The sequence below is a fragment of the Amborella trichopoda genome, chromosome 13, assembly GCF_054954075.1.
Source record: "Amborella trichopoda isolate Santa Cruz 75 chromosome 13, AtrichopodaSantaCruz75HAP2 v2.0, whole genome shotgun sequence".
NCBI lineage: Eukaryota > Viridiplantae > Streptophyta > Magnoliopsida > Amborellales > Amborellaceae > Amborella > Amborella trichopoda.
Window position 1 is genome coordinate 19,080,454 of NC_142348.1, and position 27,254 is coordinate 19,107,707.

The 27,254-nt window shown below is 36.8% G+C and overlaps 1 protein-coding gene across 5 annotated transcripts in view; it reads left to right on the forward strand.

Annotated features, from left to right (window-relative positions):
• The first annotated feature begins 419 nt into the window (after positions 1-419).
• The window catches only part of LOC105420615 (Cytochrome c oxidase biogenesis protein Cmc1-like protein), a 31,703-nt gene continuing 4,868 nt past the window's right edge, over positions 420-27,254 (forward strand). The window contains exons 1-3 of one of the 5 annotated variants that reach the window (XM_088855360.1): positions 580-595; positions 11,476-11,544; positions 12,167-12,270. In XM_088855360.1, coding sequence (XP_088711486.1) covers positions 12,250-12,270 — 21 coding nt within the window. In that variant the 5' untranslated portion in view covers positions 580-595; positions 11,476-11,544; positions 12,167-12,249. Of the gene's footprint in view, positions 596-11,475; positions 11,545-12,166; positions 12,271-27,254 lie in introns of all 5 variants that reach the window. The other 4 variants (XM_011624906.3, XM_011624907.3, XM_088855361.1 and 1 more) reach the window with 4 other exon arrangements.

Genomic DNA, 27,254 nt, shown 5'->3' on the forward strand with positions numbered 1-27,254 from the left:
TCCACACCCCCAAAACAAAAAAGAAAAGAAAAACGATCCCCTTTTTTACATGAGGAAAATTGTCTCATGGACCGCATGACTACATAGACCTCATGACTATATATGCTGTCCAAAAAATGTAAAGCATCCATCTTAAAAGATGATGCAAGTAGGTGTTCTATCTAAAAACAATGGAAAGTAACGGTTCAAATCTTTTCTTATGAGAATTATTACTTACAGGATTTAAAATTTACTTATTTTTTAATATTCATGATCTCCATGTGAGAGATTACACGTCCTTAAAACTTAAGTCAAAAAATACATCACAAAAGTAAAATCATTAATGGGCCCGTATTTCTACAAATGCGGGCTTGGTCGCATAGAAACCCCGTGCTTCCATTCTCTGATTTCATCTCTGTCAAACCCCGCTGCACAGCCTCACGTTCTACATTGTCCGTTTCCCTTTTCATCATAAAAGTGAAGAAATTCGAAGGCCCCTATTATAGTCCTCTCTCTCAAACCCCCTCCATTTGTCTCTCTAAATCTCTTATCTCCCTTTTGTAACTCCAAAACCAGCGTGCGTCTCCGAAACTCCGAAGAAGGCCAAGAGAAAGATGTGAGTTTTCTGAATTCTTCTATCTCTAACTAACCTACTTCTCTTCCTCTGTAAATAGTAACATACTACGTACTAACTTTTGAGGAGTGCAATAGGCTTTCTTTGCCGAGTTCTTTTCTTTGATCCTGCTTTTATTCTCGCGAACTTCTCCTACTTTCTCTCTGTGATGAATGGATTAATTATCCTTTTATCTCTCTACCCAATACTCATTGCCTATGTTTCTTAAGGTGCTTAAAACTCATGCTAATTATCAAAGCTTAAAATAGGACAAATTCAAGGAGTTATCTTTTAAGGTTTCTACAGTATTATTTATTTATTGTAATTGGGCAGTTTAATTTGCTTTCTTTGTAACTAGGATTTTCAGTTTTCTCTCTGAAATTGAAGGTAAAAACCTTTCTCTGTAACTAGGATTTGTAACTAGGTTTTTCAATTTTCTTCTGAAATTAAAGAATTCACCTCAAAATTTTTTAAGCCATGCTAATTATCAACACGTAAAAATGAAATATTCTAGACTTATTGCAAGGGTTCTCTTTCAGGCTTTCTACAATTTTTTATTTAGCCAGGGTTTTCAATGTACTTTCTTAAATCAAGGAATTCACTTTAAAAATTTTCATCCACATGCTAATTAGCAAAGCTTAAAATTTGAAAAATTTAGACTCATTCAATAGGTACTCTTTTGAGATTTTCAAATTTTTTGAATATTTTTGAAATTAAGGGCTTCACCTTTCAAGGGTTTGTCTTTAGGGTATCTACATATGATTTTTTTTTTTGGTTGTAATTAGGTTTTTCAATTTTCTTCTATGAAATTGAGTGCTTCACCTTTTTTTAATCTCCACATCCACCATTGTTAAACCTTTTGATTGTACAATGATTTCAATTACAATCACATATTGCATATTATCATTTAATTCATGGTTATACTTTAAATTTTTTGTAATTATTTAGTTATAAATAGTCATTATAATATTATCTATTATTTTTTTGACTATGCAAAACATTTGAACATAATTTCTTTTAGAGCCCTTTCGCATGAGATTTTTTTATTAGTAAAGTTGTTTCGCTAACCACTCCATCCTTTAGTAAGGTTGAATGAGGTTGGTTTACTTAATTTGTTATAAAGGCTTTTTTAAATTGATTTACTCAATTTCTTTGCCGTTTGCTTAAAATGCATTGTTCATGCCTTTCGTGCTTATGTGTGTGTATACAATATGCCAACAATGACCAATTTATGTTATATGGTAATGAATTAAATAGGTCCCCTAGAGAGCATTATCTGTGAAAAATTATAAATGTTATTGTGGCCAATTTGTTTCATATGCATGCTTTTATTTTTATTTGAGATTGGTTGCTTACCCTTTTCAAGTTTTAGCCAAAGATATTGGGGCGTTGTTAATCTTTTGTGATTAAAAATATTATCATCATCGTCAAAGCCTTTTTCCAACTAATTGTGGTTGGCTACATGAATCCTTGTTCGATTAGAAACAACGAGATGAAAACAATTTCCTTTTGTTCTTGATATTTATTGGATTATTACTGTATCACCTTTTCCTGAATTATTCAAATCTTGATTATTATTTTTCTTTGAGATAGCTTGGTTAACTTTTCTGAGTTTTAGCTAAAGATGTCGGGCATTGTTTATTTTTAGTTATTAGAAATACAGAGATGAAATATAAATTTTTTCCTTTTCTTCTTGATCGTTATTGGATTATTGTTCTTTTATTTTAATAACTTCTAATTATTGAATTATTGTTCTTACTTCTTAGAAATGGTTGAGTATTACATAACTCCTAACGTCTATTTTATAGTATATCATCTATTCTTGAGTTATGCAAATCTTGGTTATAAGTTACACACTTGTTATCATCAAGGGTTACATATGGCACTAGAGTTAGATTTAGAACTACATAGAAGTTTAAATTAGTTGTCTGTCCAAATGGTAGTTGTAACAAATGTGTGGAGCACGAGCATTTTGCTAGTACAATTAATCAGATTCTTTGGAAATTTGCATAAAAAATTAGTATAGCAAGTTGCTCTTTTTCTTTTTTCCATTTTTGTTTTTTTGGAAAATATCATGATATAATGGGTGCAGTGCCCGCTCAAAGCCCCCACTATCTTAGTGGAAAAAAAATTATATCCCACAAAATTGACATAAATCCCCAATTTTGGTTTTTTCATTGTTCTTTGATGAAAACGAATTATGATTATATTATAAGCAAATATGCATCACAAAATCGACCAAAGGCAAGTTAAGTTCTCTCTCTCTCTCTATTTTTTTTTTTTTTGTTGGGGAAAAAAATCAGTAGGTTCCAGAAACATTAGCAAACATACAATCAGTATGTGTTCAATTATTTTTTTCTCTTTTTGTTTTTCTTTGATAAGAAAGAAATTATTATGCAATGAAAATATGGAACTTATCGTATATTGTCCTTGGTTAAATACTGCAGATATTGATCATTGTATTTGTGTTGAAATGGGTTTTTGTTCTCTTATTTTTTGAGTTGAAATTGGCTTGCTTGTATTTCTTTTTAGTGTTCAAATATTCAGGTTAGGGAGCATAAAAAATATGCCTTCTTAATGGCTAACTTGTTTTTTTTTTACAATTTCTTAATGGCTAACTTGTCAATCCTTACGTATATTATCATCATAATCATCCAAGCCTTATCCCAATTATTTGGGGTCGGCTACATGAATTATGTTCCTCCATTCGTCTCTATCAAGGCCATACGCTCAGTAAGACTAAAAGTCACCATATCTTTTCTCACTTCAATTCTTACATATATATTGATGATTGTTAAAGTAATCTGCTCGATATCATTGTTTTTCAAAAATTTATTATAGAAAGGTTTCTCGTTATTCATGTATTTTGATTGGAAGCCGTTGTGTATTTCATTTTATAAAGTTAGCTTTCTAGATATAACCTTTTTGTTGTTGTCATTGATTTTGCTGCAAATTGTTCCATGCATGTTAACATGTTAAGTATTGAGGCATTGTAATATAGCGGATCATGTAAATAAATATGTTGCAATGCACATAATTCTTCTATTCTTATGATATTATTGGCATATTTTTTTTTGAGAATTGGTTAACTTTACAAGATATTATTTGCATATTTTGTTTTAGGATCCTCTAACCCAGATCCAGCTTGTCTTGTGGAAGTTCTTGAGATGACATGGTCCTGTCTCCAATACATATAAATAAACTTGTGAGAACTGCAATGGAATTCCTTGTTGAACTGGTTGGTTCTCCAAATGCCAAAACCGGGCTGCATACAATAGAAAATCTGATCATCTGAAAAACTTATTTGATATGGCTTGAATCTGCCAGAGTCTTTGGAAAGCATGATTGCTGGAAATTTTTCGTAATATGTATTTTTCCAGATGCCCATCTGGATGGAACGACGTTTGAATTGGATTTGACCTAATTGGTCCCTTTTCCAAATAAAATACTGGTCTGATATGTGGAGAAAACTAAACATGTTTTGGATTTTCTTATTTCTTATTGAGAGGACTTTAACAATATTGTTCTATATTCAACTAGTGAGGCTTATTAGTCTAAATTCCTAAATATCCACTGCCTCTCCTCTTTGTTGAGTAAGGGTAATCAGTGTTAAATTAATTCCCTGAGTCATTCTATTCCTTTTACGAATTTCCTCAAAGACCTTGAAGTGGTTTTGTCTAATAATATCCTAATATTACCGAAATTTGAAAATGTCTGCCTTTGATTTCCTCTGCATAAGTTTTCTTTCAAGCCGTAAACACTGCCAGGATTTTAGTCATTAGATCTGAGTTCGTTAAAACAAGTTTCTTGCTTCCTTGGCATTGTAAAAATCTTTAAAAGTAATCAATTACTGCCTTGCTGATAGTGTCCTTTTCCCAGGGTGATCATACTCCTGGTATTATTCGTTTATTCTCAAGCTTGCGGTAGCATGGAGGAAATCACGTGTTCTTTCTGCAATGTTAGAGACATAAAGCTTTCAATTTTTAAGTCTAACTGATCTCCTTGTAAATAGATTCTGGATACCTTTCGGGTTTCCTCTTTTCTTCTTTTTCTCTTTAGTCGAAATGCCTCACTTTACACTTCTCTAGTTCCCTGACTTGCCGTAATGATGATCTTCTTTTTGATCTTTGTATTCCGGTCCCAACACCCGCGTGTAAATGTTGGATATGTACCGTTTTCTTTTGTTCGTAGAAAGGAGAGAGTTGGCATCTCTCATTATAGGGTTGGGAAGAGCCTTGGGCTTACCTCTTGTGCTATAGATGACTAACCTATTCCTGAAACGTGAGATGTAGATATCGCCGCAATTTGAGAAGCGGATAGCCTGCTTGAACAATTACCCCTTACCCTACTAGCCAAGATAGCTGTATAAGTCGTGGTCACCCCAGGATCATGCCGATTGCAAGAACTAGAATTCTAAAAGCAAATAGCCTAGCCTCTTCAATGCAGTTACCAAGTGTACTGGCTTAAGGCTATGCTACACATGTTTTTAGTTGGATCTTACCCATGGTTTGTCTAGCAAGCACACACAAAAAAGGCAGTGTTTAATGGAATCTAAAGATGGCTCATCCTTGAAAGGAAGTCTTGATTCCTTGGAGTTTGAGTGTCCAAGCCACACTATCTCAAATATTAACCCAATCCTTGTGATTAAACTCAAATTAACCTTGATGACCTCAATGGGCCATAGAACCTCTACTTTTACTTGCCTGTTTGACATCTTTAGAAGCCCAAAGGAATAGCAACTCTCTGGGACCTACCTTAGGCGTGTCCAACAAAAATATTTATTTGTTCTGAAAATCCTTTAAAAAGTACACCGTGAGGCTGTAGAAGTTATTTATACTTCCTAAAATGTTCTTACTTTTGTTTTTATATTATTTTTATGAAATAAACTTTTGGGTTTCTCAACTAAAACGGCTAGTAAAATTTTCTTCTCATTACAAGTTCTTAGCCTTTGGATTGAGAACTATGCTTGAATTTCTACTGTCTTAAGCAACATTTTCAATTATTTTTTCCATGTTATTTGGGCTTTTATTGTGACTTTGCAAAATCCTTGTGCACATTCCTATGTGCTTTTGAGTTGATTGAATGGACATGCTCCTAGCACCGTGACTGTGTGAAATTGAAAACCTCTCCTGGAGCTCATACTGGGAACAACGTCTTCCCTTTGTTAGTCCTTAGCATAGTTATCTAGGTCACTGTCAAACCATTAAAATAAAGAAAATCATCTTAAAGCGTGAAGTAGGTACCAGGCTTCAACCGTACTCTACGACCATCACCACCCCTATACCTACAACCTAAACTGTATCTCGCTAGCTATGAAACATTTTATGGCCGAACTTGCTGAAGTTGCACTCATGCTTTCCATTGACTGCTCCAACCAAAAAAAGAACGAGGGAAATCCTCGGCTACCCCAAATTGCCAAAGCCACTACTTTGCAAGGACTATGCTGGATGTTGACACATATGGCTTGGACCGCAAGATGACCTCAGCCTATTGATGCAACATCAAATGGTTGGACTGAGTGACTTCATTATTTTCTTGGTTTCCTTTAAGTTAGCGGGGATCATAGTTGTTCGGATTGGGAGCAGAAACAATAATGAGATTAGGATCGGGAGGGGAGGATTGTGAAATGCTATAAGATACCTATGGTTGGGAGCGTCGTCCATACAATGCATTTGTTAGGGACTGAAATCCCCAAATGTTAGGGATCAAGATTCCAACCTTTTGGGGATCTTGATTCTGGCATTTTGGAATCTTGATCCCAATCTTGCTACGAACCTGAAAGTGTATGATAACCTAGGTTCATATATGCTCTTTAAAATAGTTATCTTTTTATTTATAGCAAGCAAGCAATGGCACTATATTAAAAGTATAGTTTGTATTGCTAGCTGGCTATAAATGAAGAAAATCATCAGTTTGGTTATTGTTTTGGTTTTTAAGGTTAGGATCGAGATCCCTAACAGTAGGAATTGGGATCCGACACAATGGCGATTGAGATTCGAAAATTTAAAAATTGAGATCTTTGAGAGATCTAATTTGGGTTGCGATAGAATCCAGATTCTAGAAGGGATCGCCTACCAAAGTAGGCAATCCCGGTAATTATTGCTGGGAGGTAGGCGATCCCAGTAACTATAGCTGGGATTAGGTGTGGGATAGGAAGTTAATTTTTTAGATTCATGATTGAATTTGGTTCCTTTAAGTTAGTCTTCTAATTTTGTTGGATTCCCTTTTTATGGTAGAGTGTTGGAAGTACATGGATGTTTATGTGGTAACAATATCATTGTAGGGGCATCATCGTCCAATAAATGGGTTAGACTGGGTGATGGAGGGAAACCGTGGATCGTCGCTCATCAATTTTATTTATCACTGGTCTTCTTTGTCAAGAATCCAGAAGTTCTAGAAATTAGAGTTGGAGACACCAACCATTGTACATGTACACCACTGCATTTCAGATTTCCATTCGACATAGATTAGCTATAGCTCTAGATGCCATGGATCTTACACTCCCATGACTTGAGATTCAAGCTACCTTCTGATAAGATTAACTGTGAACTTCGACTCTGATATTACTGAAGCCTGAGACTAAGATGTCTAAATGAATGAGAGCATTTTTGTTGCTAAGCTAGCGAGGGGTTGCGTGGGCACCCCACCCATTTTATGAACGTGGGAAATGAGCACAAGGTATTGTTACAAAGAAAAGGGAAAAAACAAGAGCTTGAAAGGGGCCCCTTTGTACAAAGGTCCTCCCTATATAAACTCTAAATATTACACACTTCTTGGGAGCGCAATTTACCATCACCTATAAATGGTTCTCTTTTTCATCCTTGACTGGGACAAACATACTTTCCGGAATGCTATTCTTGATTTTCCAAATCAGCTCCCTTAGAATCCTTTGGAATAATTCTTTTGCTCTCCGATTTCTTTCTTGCCAAATTACCCTTGTGGTGGGAAGTGAGATTTTCCAATTCTTGGCAAGGTATTTGGTTGTGAAATTTCGTTTAGAACCAATTTGTTAGGAAGTTGAATTGGCTATAATGCCCGTATCTAACCTCCACAAGATTGCTTTATCTATGTCACTTACAAGTTTGCATGAAATAGAAATGTGGTTATGACTGTCATTATCATCTTTACATCAAGTGGCAAATACTACTCAATCAGGTCCCAATCTTTGCATTGTCGGTTGTAACTAGCCTCTTTTGGTAGGCTAATTGTGAAAACCACGAGGCTCTAATGAATCAGTTTTTTTTCATATTGCCATTGGGGTATTGTTCTTCACCACTTTATATCTTATTGTTTCATGAGCACTTTGGGATGTGAAGTCTCCATTATTATCTGGAATCCAAATGGGGCTTTTATCGCGTAAGTCCAAATGGGGCTTTCATCGCGTAAGTCCAAATGGGGCTTTCATCGTGTAAGTTCGATGACTATATCTCATGATAAGTTGGAGGGTTTCATGTATGCCTTTCCAAGCCCAACAGTCTTTTCTAGTGACTTTAGGGACCTTATATGATGTCTCCAAAGGTACTTGTTACTTAAAAAATCGGACCATATGGAGTGTGTTTCACTTGTCAATTCCCATCCAAGTTTAGCTAGTTGCGGCATGTTAATATCTTCAGTACTTTTCATACCAAGTCCACCTTCGCTCTTAGGTTTACAAATAGTGCTTCAGTTTACTCAGTTTGGGTATCTTTGTTTTTTTTATTTTTTGTTTCCACAAAGGAGGTTCCTTTGTAGCTTCTCTAGGATGTTTATGGTGGTCGAGGGTAGTTTGAAAGCAGAGCACCAATGATTTGTGATTGTAGTGAGACATGAGTTGATGAGGGTAAGTCTTCCAGGATGGGATAGGGGTTTGTTTGTTCCATCTTGATTAGGGCCTGGCAAAGGTCATGGTTTTCTTGATTAGGGGCTGGCAAAAGTCAAGGGCAAAGTTTTCCTTTGAATAATTGCAAACGTAGATATGTGGATGGAAGTTCCGATAGGTTGAGGTTTAGGAATTGGTTAATTTGGGCTTTGTCAAAATTGGAGGAGATAAAGAAGAATATGATTGTTTTAGTGGAATTTGTTTGTAGGCCAGTGAGGGACAGGACTTGCATCACAATATTTTACTGGCCTTCCGTCTCAGTATTTTGGGTAATCAATAATACTACTTCTTGGTTTTAAGCTTGTTAGTAATATATTAAAACCTGTCTGATGATTGATAGTTTTATCAGGAGTCAACTATTTTATCAAAAAATAATATATTCTGGACAATATTACATTGTAGCTGTTTGGTAGGTATCGTATATTCTTTACACTATTATCTGTTTGTTGTTTGGCAGTATGACCATAAACTTCGTCTAATCTTTAAAGTTCCTGGCTCCTCCATTCGAAATCATGCTCTCTTTCTAGATCTTCTCTCTCACTCAAAAACCACTGATCTTCACCTTTTCTCTAAATAAAAAGTAACTCATTTTACCTTCTCCAAAAGCTTCTCTTCTTCTCCTCTATTTCTCTCTCTTCAACTTCTTTACTTGAACATATATTCCCCAGTTCTAATCCTGCAATGCAGATTTAGGGGAGCTAAGTCCCTATTATGAGATGGATTTCTAGTTATCAATCCACTAAAGTGTATTGTTCTGGGTTTCCTGCTCTTTTTGTGTGATGGCATTGAGGCAATCAAGAAAAGAGATGGTGCTCCACCTGAAACTGCAACCCTCCATGAAGCCAGTCCATCCATGGAGAGCATGAGATATCGAGATTGCCTTTTATTTGAGATTTGTGAAAGTCATTCCCTCAAGGCCTGGCATCGTAAATGCTCGGAGAGAAAGGTTTGAAGTTTAAACAGTATACCACATGTCGAATCCCCAAAGCTACAAGTTACGATGAGTATTCTCTCACTCTAATTTGGCAAGCAAGAGACTGGATAATACCAAAGCCAAAAGATCAGAACCCAAATAATCTCTTGGCTTCTTTGGCCAACTTCTTATCTGAGATTAAGAACAAAATCAATTGAACAAAGAGGTCAATCCTAATGCAAAATGTGCAAAAACCAGTTCAAATGGCCATAGTTGAGCAAATAGTAATGGCTTGAATCACCCACTTCGAGTCCAGATCATACGCATTAAGCATCCAAACCCAATGTGTCTCAATTTGTCATACACCAAAACCCCATAAAAGCTAATAGCAAGGATAATAATGCCTGTTAATATTTCAAATGCCCAACTAGATTATGGCAAGAAATTTCTAAGCAGAGCCAGGATTTAAGCAACAAAGGCATCAATAACATCTTGTCCTGCAAGTTATAGAAGGGGGTCACGATAAACATCTTAAATTTGCACTCCTCTTTCTCGCTGGTTATGAACTTCCTAACCCTGGCTCTAAAAATTTCCATTTCTTCCACTTCTTCAAAGATGAAGCAGGTGAGAAGCACACTCTGGTTCAAGGGTTTCCTCCCAATGCTGAGTGAAACTGAAATCTGAGAGATGATCTTGAATGAGTGGTAGTTAGGAGAGAGGATTGAGTTAGAAGATCCTAGTGAGAGAGTGTGTGAAAGAGAGAGGAGAGACAGCGAGAGGGGGTTCTAGAGAGAGATAAAGGTGAAAGACGAAAGATCAAGTTAGTGAAGTCAAAAGCCGCCCCAAACCCTGATCCAAAGCTCCGACAAGGATAATATAAAAACTACTTTCTTAAAAAGATTATGTTATACAGAAAAGAGACAATAAACTTATCACAAATAATTATGTAAGGGACATAACTGAACAACAAATAAATGTCTATTAAGAGTAATTTTATTCGAACAAAGTTTCAAAAGACGCTAGGTGGCCGGCCTGGTGCCCAGCGCCTAGGAGGGTGCCCAGAACCTTGGGCACCCTGTAGTGAAAGTTCTGCAGATATATGCATATATGTGACTTTCCAAATGCACATATTTATGTTAATTTTGCAAAATTTTTACAATTATATGTATTGTAACTAATCTTTTTTTATACAAACATATTGCACGTTAAGAATAAACATGTTTAAAACTTCACACCTTAGAAAATTTAATGAAAAAACTTAATAAAGTTTAAAGTGTATTACAATCTTAGTCTCCAACTCTCCATATTCCATAATCACATGAACTCTAAGTCTTCAACAAAGTTGCCAAAGTACAAGACCAATAGTCCAACAAGGCAAAAACTCCAAAATCTCAGATTTTCTTGCAATCGCAGAATTTTTTTATTTTTTATTTTTTTACTCAAAGAGATCTCAAAATCAATAGATTTGGGGCTTAGATTCCAATAGTTATTTGACTTTGGGGTTTTAGGATACCCCAAAGGCCTCTTAAGAAAAAACATGGGTAAAAAATGACGCAAAGTGCTTCGTAGGGGCACTTTATTCACAAAAGGGGGGCGTAGGACTGGGGTGCCCGCCTAGGACTGTGGCCTAGGCCGCCTGTGTGGGCGGCTAGGTACTGGCTCCCAAGGAGGGCTGTCCAGACCTAGGCGTGCGCCTTGGTGCCTCAGCGCCAGGCGAACCGTTTTTTGAACCACTACTTCGAATATTGAATTATTACTGGTAATGGGCACATTCAAAGTTCCAAACAGGCCTTTAGATTACTGTGACAGTTTCTTTTGGGGTGTGGGATAATTATTTGAAAAACTCATGGCAAGTTTGGTTTGAATTTCTTAAGAAATTTTCTGTCTCAATAGTTTTGGGTTCTTTATCACCCCAGTTTTCTAGGTTTCTATTTTTTATGCAATAACATAGGTAATCATGTTGCTGAATTGCAAGACGTTGTTTCTATTTTTAGTTGTACTGAAGAAACAATTTTTCGACTTTTAGCATTAGCTTTTGGAATATTGTCTTTAAAAGAAGATGAAATGTAATATATTGACTCTCTCTCTCTCTCTCTCTCTCTCTCTTGACAGAAGAAGCCTGAATTAACTGTGGTGATGCATCCTCCTCTAACCTTACACAAGCACCCAATGTGTGCTGAAGTATGCTTATCCCTTTCACTACTGTTCAGGAATTATTGTTTTCCTGTTTTGTTTCTTTATAGCATTTTAGTTACCTTTTTTTGGGAAACTTTTCTCGGAAAATCTTGAGATTCTAATTATTTTGCGTTTGCTGTTCTCTTCATGCCTTATTTATTTTTTGTTTTGCTGAAAATGCATGTTTCTGCTTGTTAGCACCTAAAATTTACAATGTTTTTGTCTTGATTATTCATTTTTTGTTTTTCCTTATAACTTTTATGCCTATAATTCTGAGAATACCCTCCCAGATTTTAACACTCGTTAATCTATATAATCTATACGACTCCTTGGTCGTGCTTGGTTTATTATGGTGTTGGCATTCTGTTTTATATTGAGGATGGTCATGCGTCAATTCAAACATCCTACTGACATTAAAACAACTGTTGCTATGCCATGGAAGAGCACACAATGCCTTAACCTGATATGATATTTGGCAATTGAAGGTTATGTTATAAGCCACAAGATTCTCCTCTTATTTTGCTTTGCCTAATAGGTACTTGTTCCCATTTGTGTGTGTCCTCCTTTTATTTTCCTTTGCCTAATAGGAACTGGTTCCCATTTGTGTGTGGTATTATGTATTTTGTAGAAGTGGTGTTTCAGTACATAATGCGATGCGGATGGGCCCATAGTGGAATGCATAGCATCCTTATCTAAGCATCACTGTTCTGTATGAATCCAATTAGTGAACTGGTAATGAATCTTGTCCCTTCTCTTGATTTCATAAATCACACTGGAAATGCAAACCTTATTGTGATCCAAGTCACTGTAACATGGATGTAAATTGGTTTCTTAAGTATCACAATTCGTAACCATTCTTGAAATGGTAAAGGGCATAGAGAAAAGCACATCAAGAAGAGGCTCATGATGGCTTTATGTCAACAAAGTATTATTAGACTAGATAAAAAATTGGGGCATGAATAGTTCTGATGGGTCAATTGGATCACAATCTTAGGCTTACTTATTTACCCATAATTGATCTAAACTTGCATAGTAATTATTAAATAAAGTGGAGTTCCAGGAATCCATGATATGTAACTATGATAAAAATCATGATTTATTTTCCATGATGGACAAAAGATAAACAACTTTGACAGATGCGCACATATACATGCACATGCTTGCACGCATGCACACTGACTCAATACAAAGGCTGCATTTTTGACCCGCTTCACTTGTCTTCACCCTTTTCTCTCTTCTTTCTCCCTCTCTTTAAAATCAAGGCAACAATTTTTTTTTTCATTTTTCTGTTATTTATCTAGCTGAATATATGCTCATGGGTATTACATTTACGCTTTTTCCTCCTTGTGTTATACAAGGCATTCTGCATTTCATTCTTTGCTTGTAAAGGAAGTTGGAATGGGTTGCTGATGAGAAATGGTAGAAGTTGGCACAAATTGTCAAAATCAATAAAAAATATTGGATTACCCTGCCTTTAAATTGGTTGATCCGTTGCTGCAACCCCCTTGGAGAGAGGAGGAGAAAGATTTATATACCTTAGGCCATAAGAAGAATCTGAAAAAGAATTGTTGATAGAGTCTTGGATCTCACCTGAGGTTGGCTACTTGCAACCATCAAAATTTGATGAAGAGTTTGATTTACAGGAAGACAATCCTAATTACCAGATAAAACTTTTTCACGCTTCTACAGTCATACATTCCTCCCCTTCTTCACATTTGCGTGAAAGTTCAAATTCTTTGTTCCAATTTCTTATAACTTGTCATTTCACTCATGTGTGCTTGAAAAAGAAGGCTTCATTGGTAAAAATGGTAAAATGGAATCCCCACAAGTTAAAAATGAAGAACTCCTATAAAATTTCAGCTTTGGATACTAAAGTTTGTATGCAGAATTAGGTAAAACATACATGTAAAAGCTTATGGTAGTTGTCCAGTTTTCCCTATTTTTTCCGAAAAAGATGAAGTTAAAGAGTGTTATTAATTAAAAATATCAATATGCCCATATTGGACAAATTGATATTTTGGTTTATCCTCATTTTACTTAGAATTAAAATGCTCAATATCTGATATTATTATTAGATATTAGGCATATATCTTGGAAAAAAGGCTTCCTTGTGCCAGTTTAATGGTAGTCTAGACAAAGATCGTGTATGTCCTAGACAACCAAATTTTTCGCCAAGTATAAATGATGAATTTTTTTGCAGTTTTTTTTTTTTGTTTAGATATTAAGGTATAAATTTACTACTGGGTTCTGTTTATGCTCCAATATCAGCCATATGTATCTTATTTAAATAACAATCTAGTTATGTGGTCAAAATTAGATTGTGGAATACATGTTCCAAAATCCCCAAACTATGTGTAGGAGCTGGGAAGTACTCTTAATACTGGTGGTTTTATAACTGGATTTGATGAGGGCATCATGGCCTTTTTTGAACCATTTACTACAATTTATTAAGGGTTTTAGTTTATTTTATTATCTTTTGGTTGTGTAGAGAATTGAGGGGCAATTTGTTCATTTTGTTTCTCTATTTTAATTGGGGTATTTTAAGCCATTTGTTTAAAAACAATTATATATATAAGGTGAGAGTGGTACGGCCAGCCCATAAAGGGATTATTTTGAGAACTTATTTTTTGAAGAAAGAAAACCCTATCAAGGGCTTCCTGAAAACTGGATGGAAGGTAACCATATGTAATGCTTGGTAGCACTTCCCACGGTCCCCCCTTCCAAGGTAACCTTCACTTCTCTTCTCTTCTCTCTGTTTTTAATTAATTATTTATCCCCTTTCTAGTATCCTTCAATTTGTTTTTCTTTCTCTTTCCCCCTCCTTCTTCATTCTTTCCTTCCTTTCCCTTACCTCTTCTTTTTTTTCTTCAGTCAACTTTTCTTTGCCTACTTCCTTTTTTTTTTCCCCCAATTTTGTATAAATAAAACAAAACCCTATTTTTCCATACCCAATAATTCCAAAGCTATTGAAATAGCTGTAGAAACTTTCTTGGTTTAATTTAAAATTATTCTGCGTCCTCTACTTCTCTCTGGGTTGTGGATTGGTTTTAAATTTTGATTAGGATCAAATATTTTGTTTTTTGAGGAAAATTTTTAATTAGCTGATTTTATGGGCGGCCTTGCCCAACAACCAGCAATCCAGATAGTTGCCTCTTTCCCTTTCAATCTCCGTTGGGTAAGCATCTCTCTTCCTATCCTCTTCCTCTTATTCCCTTTCTAATGATGCTCGAGGAGACCACCTAGTTGGAAGGTTCTTTGGTCAGTCGATGAAAGGAGGCACCCATTTTTGGTTTGTGTGGGCCTTTACTCCCTCGTTCGGTTCCGGTGAAGGGTTATGCAATAGATGAATTCAATCCAGCCTCAACCAGAAGCACAAACGAGATAGGAACATATGCCCAATACACCCCTTTCCTCTCACCTTTTGTCACCTTGACTATTCTAGTACCTTTTCGAACCTATACTAAACACCTACCTGTCATCTTCTTTTATCACTAGATTTCAATCCTTTAGGTATGCAAAATCTTATCAGCTAGACATTAAAATAAATTTCAAATTTGCATGTTGATTTTTTTTAGTTTGGTTACTCAACTTTGTGGATGACATTCTGCTGAATTTGTAGATGAATAATGTTAGTTTCATTTAATGTGTTCTCCAAACATGTTCTAGAGTATTGTAATTGAAGATTAACTAGTGGCTGATCTTAGGTTACATAAGAATCCAACACAAGATAGAATCAAATTTTTTAATAACTCATTTTTGGCCGGGATAATCTTTATTACCATTTCTCCATTGGTTTCAAATATGAAGCATTACATACCAGGGTTTTGTGTAAATCAAGCCTGTCACTCTCCTATATAGGTATACAGCTTTGAGTAATATTGAAAGTCATCAAAACTAAATAACTTTCTTTTGAATAATGGGACCATATCGGTGGCAATTTGTCTTGGATGCATTGCAAAGAATTTTGAATAGAGTTTTGATCCCAATTTGACTAACCCGTATTCTTTGATAGCTTCCTTTCCTACTCCTGTCTTTTTTTTTTCCCCCTAAAGCATACGTATAACTCATTCTACTGTGTCTTCATTGACTCAGCATTTTAGTCCATGTACAACTGCATTTTTGTAGCATAACTTCCAATTAATCTAATATTAATTATCTAAAAATTGGAGAACACCTCGAATTAATATCATTTCACCAATGCTTTTGTCTAGGGAGTAATACCATTTCTCCAATGCTTTCTTCTAGGGATGTCAGATATGAAGGATTACATATTAGGGTTCTATGTGAGTCCAGCCTGTCGCATTCTTATATATATATATATATATATATATATATATATATGAAATAGTTTATATAGAGCCGAGGCTCTAAATAATCAAATTAGAGTTCACCTCAAAAGTTTTATTAGAAGAGGCTGTTTTTATGCCCTCCTCAAATTGATCATCATGACATCAAGATGTATTGACCTGGGAAAAAATTGGATTTCAAGTTTTGAAAATAGTGCATCTTGTAACGCATTTTTCGATCATCAATTTTCAAGATTTTCAAATTTTCATAGATCTGCTCGATCTATACTAGTTTTGAAGCTTTAAATTTTATAATTAAAGATGAAAAAATATTTTAAAGCTATCACAAAGATTTTCAGTATTGAAATTACATTTCTTGACGCTATTTGAAGGTGCGCTTTGCTTTGATTATTTAGAGCCTCGGCTCTATATGAACCGCACTCATGTATATATATAATTTTGAATTATGTTTAACGTCATTAGAACTAAACAACCTTCTTTTTTGAAAACAAAACTAAACAATCTTCTTTTGGATAATGGGACCATATCAATGGCGATTTGTCTTGAATGCCTTGCAAGGAATTTTGAACAAAGTTTTGATCCCAATTTGACTAACCCACATTCTCTGGTAGCTTCCTTTTCTACTCTGTCAACTGCTGCCACCAATAGCTTGGTTTTCCTTAAAGCATACCTATAACTCGTTCTATCGTTTCTTGATTGACCTAGCATTTACTCCATGTATACTGCTGCATTGTTGATCCAGACTACCACTTAAACTGATATTAATCATCTATAAATTGAAGAACTTAAGGTATCCACTGGCTAATCTTCAATTACAATACTTCAGAATACGTTTTGAAGAACACTTTAAATTAAACTAATATTAATCATCTACAAATTCAGCAGTGTCCTCCATAAAATTGAGTCAACAAACTTAAAAAAAATCAAAGTGCAATTTTTGGAATTTATGTTAATGCTTGGCTGATGAGATTTCTCATATGTAAAGGATTGAAATGTATCCTTAAACAAAATTAACTAAATAAAAATTGATCCAATCAAAATAGCACTAATCCACAACCCAGAGACAAGTAGTGGGCATAGAATAATTTTAAATTGAACTAGGAAAGTTTCCACAACTATTTAAATACTTTTAGAAATTAATGGGTATGGAAAATTAGGGTTTTGTTTTATATATGTGAAATTAGGGGGAAACAAAAGGACGTAGGGAAAGAAAAGATGACCGTAGGAAAGAAGTAGCGGTAAGGAAAAGGAAGGAAAGAAAGCAGTGGTAAGGAAAAGGAAGGAAATAATGAAGAAAGGGGAAAACATAAGAAAAAAAAAAAATAGAAGGAAATTAGTAAGGGGGGAGGAATCAAGAATGGAAAGATGGGGAGAGGAAATTGAGGGTCCATGGGAGGTGCTGCCAAGCTTCTTCTATGGCCTTCAATCTAGTTTTTAGGATGCCCTTGCTAGGGTTTTCTTTCTTCACAAAATAAGTGCTCAAAATAATCCCTCTATGGACTGGACGTCCCACTCTCGCCTTAAAAATTTTTTTTTTTTTTTTTTAAACGACTTAAAATACCTTTGCTAAAATAAAGTAAGTAAATGACCAAATTACCCATAAATTCTCTACTCAAGAAAAAGACATAAATACCCCCATATAACTAAAGTAACTAGAAGACCAAATAACCTAAGCTTTTCACTCTAAAAAAATGAATAAAATAAATCAAAACCTTTAATAAATTAAAGTAAATTGTCCAAAGAAGGCCATGATACCCTCATCACTTCCCTTGGTTGGGAAGTACTCGACTCCGTCGAGTATGTCCCCTTGTAGTGTTGAGAAAGATCTTCCTGCCTCCTCCGTAACTCCTGCTCATTAATCCACGAACATTCAGTCAACTGACGATATTTCCAATTAACTAGTTATCTTTTGTATGAACCATGGCGTGTATCAACGGTCCACACATCCATACATCCTCTATCTCAACCTAAATAGCTCTCGGTAGCTCAACAGTTTGTAGTGAACCACTATCCAAATGTATCGGTGGGGCACCTCGAAACTTGTAGAGATCGGCAATAGTAAATATGGGCTAGATGTGAAGGTCCTCAGTAAAGTCTAGGAGATGGGCATTATCTCACAATTTTTTGAGAATCCAATATGGCATAAACCTTTGTTGACATAACTTATTGTAGGTGCCACTAGGAAATCTCTCATGTCTGAAATGTACCATGACAATCCCTGCAGAAAATGATTTTCCATGTCAATGCTCATCTGCAGCCTCCTTATATTTAACGTAATTGGCTTTCAACCTGTCAAGGACTTCCTTTTGTACTTTCTTGATGTGTTGGGAATAGTGGTTGGCTTCGGTACTCCTCCCCACATAAGGTAATAGAGCATAGACTAACACATTTGAAATAGAGTGACCATACACTATCTTGAAAGGAGACCGCTGTTGATCGGTTAACTGAGCTATTATAATCAAATTCTGGTTGAGGAAGACTTAGATCCAACTTGTTTTGCCTCTCACCTGCAAGGCATCTCAACGAATTTCCCAAACTACGGTTGACTACATCAGTTTGAGAATGATATCCATTGCTGAATTGTAAAGTTGTACTTAACTCTGACCAAAGTTTCCTCCAAAAATTACTCAAGAATCTAGTGTCTCGATCATACATGATTGCCTTAGGTACACCATGAAGACGAAAAACTTCTCTAAAGAAAAGATATGTGACACGAGTCACATCAGTGGTCTTTTGACAGGGATCCACCACTACAAACACAGAATCATACCTCCTAGCGGTTCTAGAAAAACCTAACATGAAGTCTATGCTGACTTCTTCCCAAGGAGTAGCTGGCATGGGCAATTGAGTATAGAGCCCGGTATTTTGAGATTGACCTTTGAAAACTTGACAAACTAGACAACGTTCCACATATCGCTTCGCATCCTCAATCTATGCCAAATATGCCTCTTTTCTACCAATGTAATAGACTTAGCTTGACCAAAATGTCCGGCAAGACCCCAACTATACAACTCAAGAATGATGTTCTCACGAAGAGAGCTTTCTTGTATGCATAATTGAGTCCCATGGAATAGAAATCTACTTTGAAGAACAAACCTGGAAATAGAATCTGTATCATTAGATTGACAAGACCCCTATGTAGGACCAATGTATGGATCAATAGCGTACTGGTCCTTAAGGGACTCAAAACCCACCATTGTATGTGTCAATGTTCCGAGGAGGAATGATCGACGACTCAAGATTTGGCATGTCTACTATTTAAGGCTTGTTGAGAGTTATCTCAATGCCTCATGGTCTGAATACAACACGAAGTCCCTCTGAATCAAACAATGTGTGTCGAAGAGCTTGAACAATTGCATAACATTCGATTAACATAATCATCATTCAATTTTCAAATTCAAATAACGAGAACATTCATACTTCAATTTTCACTAAAGAATGCCACAAGATGCTCCTCCTGGCTCAACACAGGCCCGATCCCAACATGGGACACATCACAATCCACGTCAAAGACCTTTTTAAAATCTGGAAGTGCTAACATTGGTGCACTTGTCATCTTGGCCTTTACGTGTTGAGAGCTCTCTTCTGTCTCTGGAGTCCTGTTAAACACCCCTTTTCTTCATGCAATTAGGGATTGTAGCAATCACAATACTAAAATTTCTGATAATCACCAACAAAATGAAGCAAGACCCTGAAAATTGCACTCATCACTAATGGAACTCATGGTTGCCCAACTCTTGATTGCTTCCAACTTAGTTAGATCAACCTTGATACCTTCAATCGAAACAACATAACCCAGAAAAATCAAACTCCTAGTTAAGAATTTGCACTTACTCGCCCAAGTGTACTACATGATCATCTCGACTAATAATATATATCAAAATTTCATCGTAGTACACAACCACAAATCTTCTTTATGGTTGTAAAACTTGGTTCATCATACACATAAATGTGCTCGGTGCATTGGACAAACCAAAGGGCATGACTAGCCACAAAGACCCTCACAAGTCTTGAGGGCTGTCCTCCATTCATCTCTTGGTCGAATATGAATCTGATGGTATCCAGTCTTGAGGTCAATCTTGGAGAAAATCTGAGCACCACTCAATATATCCAATATGTCATCAAGCCTAGGTATGTGAAACCTATAATTGATGGTGATTTTGTTGATTACGCCACTATCAACAGACATTCTCCAGGTACCTTATTTTTTCGGAGTTAAAAGTGCAGGGGTTGCGCACAGGCTCAAACTTTCTCGTGTAAGTCTCTTTCTTAATAGCTCGATGATCTACCTATGCAACTCTTTATGCTACCTTGAACTCATTCGATAATGGGCTAAATGTGGGAGGCTGGCTCCAGGAATGAGATCTATAGAATGCTGTATTTCTCTCATTGGAGGAAGACCATCCGGAGGCCCTTCTGGAGTGAGATCACTAAATTCCTCCATGAGGACTTGAACCGCTTGTGGAATTGGTGGGCTCTCTACCTCTTCCTTCACCACAAGAGCCATATTATCTGTGTCTTTTCGCCTCAAATTGCACTCTATTCAAAATAATTGGTGCCTTCCCTTCCTTCTGAGGAACTGGAGATTCACTACCCTTTCCTAGGTTGTAACTCATCCTTTTGTGGAAGAGTAGGTATTCTTCTCACCATCATGGTGTGTTTTCCTATCAAATTTTGATGCACGACCAAGCAAAATTTGATACACTTTGAGAGGGGCTACATCACACCACACAAAATCTCTATAGAGTGTATTGATCGAGAAACTCACAAGACATCTTGATCTAATAGGAATCTCATTTCCCCCTATAAACCATGCTATGCTATATGGCCATCATAACTTCTCAGTTTTCAAGTCAAGCTTGTCGATCATCTTTTGAGAAACTAGATTCTCAGTTCTTTCTCTATCAATGACAATTGTGCTCAACTTCCCTCTTGATGTACAAGTAGTATGGAAAATACCATACTGTAACCACCAGTTAACTTCAGGGACCTTTGTACAGATCATAACGCTATCAATGGCAAGTGTCTCCCGTTGGGTATCACCGACAACGATCGACTCGGGGTCATCCTCTTGTTTGTCACCGATTACATCTTCACCTAGATCAACTCCATCCTCTAAGCCAACTTTGCCCTCTAAATTTCCTTCATCTTACTTGTTCCGTGAAATTACATTGAGGGTTGTATGATTTACGAGGGCATTCAGCTGATCTATGGCCCACTTCTCCGCACTTAAAGCCTTTAAAAGTGTTATGTTGTGGCTTGGGGCTAAGAATACCTCGTCCTGTCCTGGCATCCACCATTGGGGTCTTGGTTGTGAGTGCTATAATGGTTGTACTAGCTTTAGCATGTCCAGCTGGTTGAGCTTTTCCAGAGGAACTCAATGAATCTCATTCAGGATTTTCCTTTCTATTCAAAGGTTGTTGTAGGTGCTTCTCAACTTTCAAAGCAAGTCGATAGGCATCATCAACACTCGATAAGTTATGAAGGGAAGCCTAATTATGGATCTGATAATGCGGCCTAGCTACATATTGAGCCGTGTCTTGCTCATCATCCTCTTGGAGACCATTGCATGCAGTTACCAGGTGAAACTCTTTTGTGTATTCTCTCACAGATTTCGTGCCCTACTTCAAAGTGAGTAGCTTCTGATAAAGAGTTGTCCGATAATCAGACAGTAAATGTTTTTGCCAAAGCTTCTTTTTCATACGGGCCCAAGTGTTAACCTTCTCCTTGCCTTGCCTTGCCTTGCCTTGCCTCACTCTACTGTCTTGAAGTTGCTTGCTCAAGATAAGTACAGAGCCTTTCAGCTTCATGGTAGCAAACTTCGCCTTCCTATCCTCATGAAGATCCTTCCATTCAAAGAAGTGATCGACACCATAGTTACCGTTCTCCTAAGGAAGGGTTGGCTTGCTCCCAGACACATGACCTAGATTTCTGGTGATTTCGTGATATTTGGGAACTTGTTTCGGGAAATTAGGGAACTCGATTCCATGTCAAGGGGATCAAGATCCCCTTGCCAAAGATCATGGTTCCGTGATCAAGCAGAACCACGATTCCATCAACTTGGAACCGAGTATCCTCTACTCTGGGAGCGAGTTTAACCCGCGTATGTTTTGGTCCAATTATAATGGAGTTTGGATATCCAACTTTTTAATACCGAAAAACTTTCAAATGCCATGATTTCCTATATATAGTGGAGCACACAACTTTGCACACTTTGTGATTTAAGACTTGTGTCTCATTTCAAAGAAAGACAATAAGCATGAGCAAGGAGAGAGAAGTAAGAAGTTGGAAGGAGATACAAAAGTTAGTTGCATTGAGGTTCTATTGGGGAATGAGGACGTGATTAATGTGCTTCACCTCATTGAGGCAAGTTCATCGGGTCATGTCCACCGAAGGACTTCTATCATTTGAGTGTTAGTCAATCAATTCGAGCCACTTGTGGGGTTGCCTTCTGGGTGATGAATAACATGTATGCTTAGAAAATGTGATGTTCCTCTCGTGTATATGTCATTGAGCCGCTAGCAATTCTCAACGGAGAAGAGTTATTAGGAATTGTATATGGCAATGTCTTTCTTTTTTTTCTTGTTTTTGGAAGTAGAGCTCAACTAATACGACATTTCATTTTTGGAAACAATATATCATAGCTTTCTTAAATAGAATCGTGAATCAATATTCGAGTGGTCACCGTCCAATTCAACTGATTGGTGGAAAAAATAAGGACTTGTGCATACATGTGCACATTATTGTAGGTAGGTGTGAAAGTTTTGGATGGACCCACATGAGTAATTTTTCACAGTGAATCTTGCTTAAGTAATTGTTTTTATTAGGGTGTGTGACAAAGTTTTTGTCAACAACTCAAAGGTTATGATGGAATAGATGTGTGCCATACATTCTGTTAATGGTGCATTATTACCCCAATAAAGTACATAAGGGGAGTTAAGAGAATTTATCTTGTCACTGTGTGCGAGATGGAGTTGATTGCAATGTTCCTAAGGAATTTGAAGAGAATGGGAACTTGCTGAAGTCCCCAATAATTGTATTGGGGGGGGGGAGAGAGAGAGAGAGACGCTATCAAGGACACAAATTTCTTTCCTGTCCGAGGACTCTGGTAGATTGTAGTGGATTTCAAGTATCACTCATCATCATCAATAGAGCCTTGTCACAATTATTTGGGGTCGGCTACACATATCCTGGTTCGCTATTCTGTTCTATCAAGGGCTATACCCTTAGTGAGGCCATAAGGCTCCATATCTTTTCTCACTATTTCTAGCCATGCCATTTTGGGCCTACCCCTTACCCTTTTTGAGCTTTCCACTCGAACGAGCTTGCACGTTATAACAGGTGTCGTATTGGGTTTGCGTTGCACACGGTTGATTTGAAATATCACTGCGAGTATGAAATCATACTCTGATGATAAGAAAAATTCAAAGAGAATTTCAATGACATGATTTTGGTTTATATTGGTACTTGGGTTTGTGAATTTGGATAAAGTTAAACATATTGTTCATTGGAATTTATTCCCAACTTACAATACAGGGGAAAGTAGACTTCATGAATCTTGATCCTACGCACAGCAGACCACGATCCAATTTATTGTGATACACACTCTTATGTAGATAAGAAACACACTCCTATATAGATATGGTACACGCTTCGTGAAAGCTAGGGATCTCGGTCCCTTTATTTGACCATGTATGAACCTCGTTCCCCCTACCATAGAACTTTGAGCCTACCTTGCTCTGCTCTCCTGCTTCCAATCCCAGATCTCTTGTCGCTCCCAATCTAGATAACTATGATCGACACTCTCTAACCAATTGAGGAACTCATTGGATCCAAGTGCCCACAATAGTCCGCCACATCAACTTTAATCCCATACAAGAGCCTTCTATGCCCTAGCCAACTTGTCCTCTATCCTCTCTCTATGGTTCCACCTAGGTTCCTTATAAGAGTCATCCTCATATTCTTCATCTTCTTCCTCACTTAGTGCTTGGCTCCCCTCAGAACCTTGTACATTGGCATCTTTAGGAGGTCCTTGAAGAGGATTAGGGGGAAGTGCAGCCCTAACACCTGCAGCCTCTGCCATCTTGCCAACTGCTCCCTAATCTGCAGTAGTTATCATGTGATCAATCCTTCGTTGGATAGTTTGTTGCCACACACCCCGGATTTGAACACATCCTCGGCCTTGGCCTCGACCACGGCGTCGTCCACTACCCTGGTTCACATTGCCTTGGTCGGCCATAGAATGTGAATTTGCCTAAACTCGATATAAACTTCCCAAGACCTAGAGAAGGACACTCCCTACACTCTGGATAGCTACTTGAACAAAGTTCCTAACTTGGAAACTCTAGGACCGCAACCCAAAATCCTCACAAACTCTCTATCAACCCTAGGAGAACAACCAAACACTAAGGGAGGCTATGTTACAAAGTAGGACAACTAAGGGACAAAGCAACGAAAGGGCAGTGCATTAAAAAACCTAACGGACCCCTTAAAACGCTGGGACAAACCCTAAAAATTTTAAGAATAGACCTCAAACCCTAGGACAACTTGCTATAATACCAAACTGATGTAACCTAAGATCAACAACAAGCTAATCTTCGATTACAATACTCTAGAACACGTTCTGGAGAACACTTCAAATTAAATTAATATTAATCATCTACAACTTCAGAAATGTTATCCATAAAGTTGAACACAAACTTGAAAAAAAATTGACGTGCAATTTTGGATTCATTTTAATGCTTGCCTGATGGGATTTCGCATCTGTAAGTTTATCCTTAAACAAAATCAGCTAAATAAGAATTGATCTTGATGAAAATTTAAAACTAATCCACAACCCAGAGAGAAGTTGCGGGTGTAGAATAATGGGTATGGAAAATTAGGGTTTTGATTTATATATGCGAAATTAGGGAAAGAAAAAAAAACGAAAGTGGGGAAAAAAAGATGACTGAAGGAAAGAAAGAAGCAATAAGGAAAAGGGAGGAAAGAATGAAGAAGAAGGGGGACAAAGGAAGGAAAAAAAAATAGAAATGGGGGAAAGAATTAAGAATGGAGAAAAGGGAAGAGGAAATTAAAGGATTCCTTGGACAATGGGAGGTACTACCAAGCCTTCTCAATGGCCTTCAATCCATTTTTTAGGAAGCTCTTGCTAGGGTTTTCTTTCTTCTCAAAAGAGGTTGTTAGACTAATCCCTCTATGTGCTACACGTCCCACTCTCACTTTATACATGAGTTTTAAAACAAAAGACTTTAAAACCCCTACTAAAATAAAGTAACTAAATTACCAAATTGCCCCTAAATTCTCTACCCAACCAAAAGACATAAAAACACTCCCATATAGCTAAAGTAACTAGAAGTCCAAATAACTTTGACTTTTCACTCTAAAAAAAAAACACTAAAACCCTTAATAGATTAAGGTAAATTGTCCAAAGAAGGCCATGACGCCCTCATCAAATTCGAAAGAATAAAGATTAACTTTTATCACATTGAAGAATCTAAGCAATATCAAATAGTCAGCCAAAACCTTGTAAAAGCATAGGCGCTATAACTTGCAATCCTCCGAGGCTAAAAAAAAAATCCATAAAAGAAGTCCATTTAGTCCATATAAATTTTACTCAATGAAGAAGGCCATGCAAAAATCATGGCCATGTTTTGCCTTTCAGCAGGAAGGACTTTCGTTGCTCAGTGCCCGTGCCCTACAAAGGAGCCGAAACAAATCATGACACTCTTTAGAAAAGTAGAAATTCAAAAAGAGCAGGAGTTAATAGACATCCGCTAGAGAATTCGAAGTTGCCTTCAATAACATGGATGCCATTTAGGCCTTTGAAGAATAAATTGTTATTAAGCTTATAAAGGAGCATTTTTTGGTGTAATTTTCCATTCTTGTCATGGACTTTCTTTTAAAATATATTGTAGTTGAGTCATGACTTGCTTTTTAAAAGATAAAAGTGAAATGTCCTGTTAATTGATGAGGTGCTTTGTTTGAATCATGTCATACTTTGTAGGAAAGTTACTAATGAGGTTTCCATGCTTCGAGTCGCATCAAGTTCATAGTATTGTAAACTCACCCATCGATTTGCAAGGGCACTATTGGGCATCAGAGGTCTAACTTGAAGTAGCGTAAGAGTGTATTTCTTGTTATGAGCTCTTTTAAATTCTCTAGCATTAGAGAGGCATGATTTCTACCCTGAGATGTTACATAAATTTGCCTCTAGTTGATTTGTTAAGTTTGTTTAGTGGAGTCTCTCCTGCTAAGCATGGCTTTCCTGAGTCTTGTTTTCTTTAGTAACTAAGACCTCATAAAGAAGAAACTTGTAGGTGGCCGGGTCTAAAATTCCTAGTATGCCATCACTGAGCATACAAGGTTAAGCCCTCTCTCTCCTTTAATCCTTGATAACCATCTAGGCTGCAAGAGGCATAATCCCTAGGTAGGTCAAAATGATTCATCTCATCACCTTCCTTTTTGTCCTTTCTTCCTCCCTAGTTTTCTCAGTCTTTTCCGCTCCTTGACATGTAATAAATTAGAATAAGCCTAGGATTAAATCAGATAAATCAGAATATTATATTAAATAGATATTATATATAGATAATGTCAATTTAATCTAATATTCTACTTTTCTAATATATCTATATATACATACATTGTATATGTGGGTGTCTGCAACAAACACACACACATGTATAAGGGAGAAGAGTAAAAACCAGGAGAGAAGGGGAGAGGTGGAACACAAATTTGACAAAAAAGAACAGAAAGTGAAATGGTGGAAACTATGAGAATATGGATCACTGAATTCTTACTTTGGATGCTAGGCCTACGGTAGCCTAGCAAGAGATCCTTTGAATGACGAAAGGAGGGAGATGGCTAACTCTAGAATGCCTAGTAGAGTCTTACAGCTTATGATGTGCGGCCACCTAGAAGTTTCTCTCACATGAAGACTTCCAACCAGAGGAAATAGGACCCTGGAAGGCCAAAGTGTTAAGTTTGCGAGCCCAAGGGTTAATGTGCTATGGTGGAGTTCATACATGTCTAAGTTAATAGAGAATGTCTAGGGTTTCACAACCATTCTTGCCAATCCTTAATTTAATGTACATTATTTATAGAACTTTCGCAGCTCAATATCGCCCTTGTAATTCTAAGGGCCCGTTTACAATACCATGTGCTGGACATGACTCAAAGTAGTGCCACCTTGCGACCTTTACTTTTACAAAGATGGACATCTTATGACAACTTTTCATAAGAAATGGCCATACTATCACTTTACCTTTTATAGTGTTCCAAAAAGTGCCTGGCATCTGCTAAGAACCTTGGCGGCATAAAAATAAGAATATAATTGGATATGTCCTAAGTGAATAAGGAGAATTTAAATAGTCCATAATCCATATTTTCATACAATGCTAGAACCATACAAGC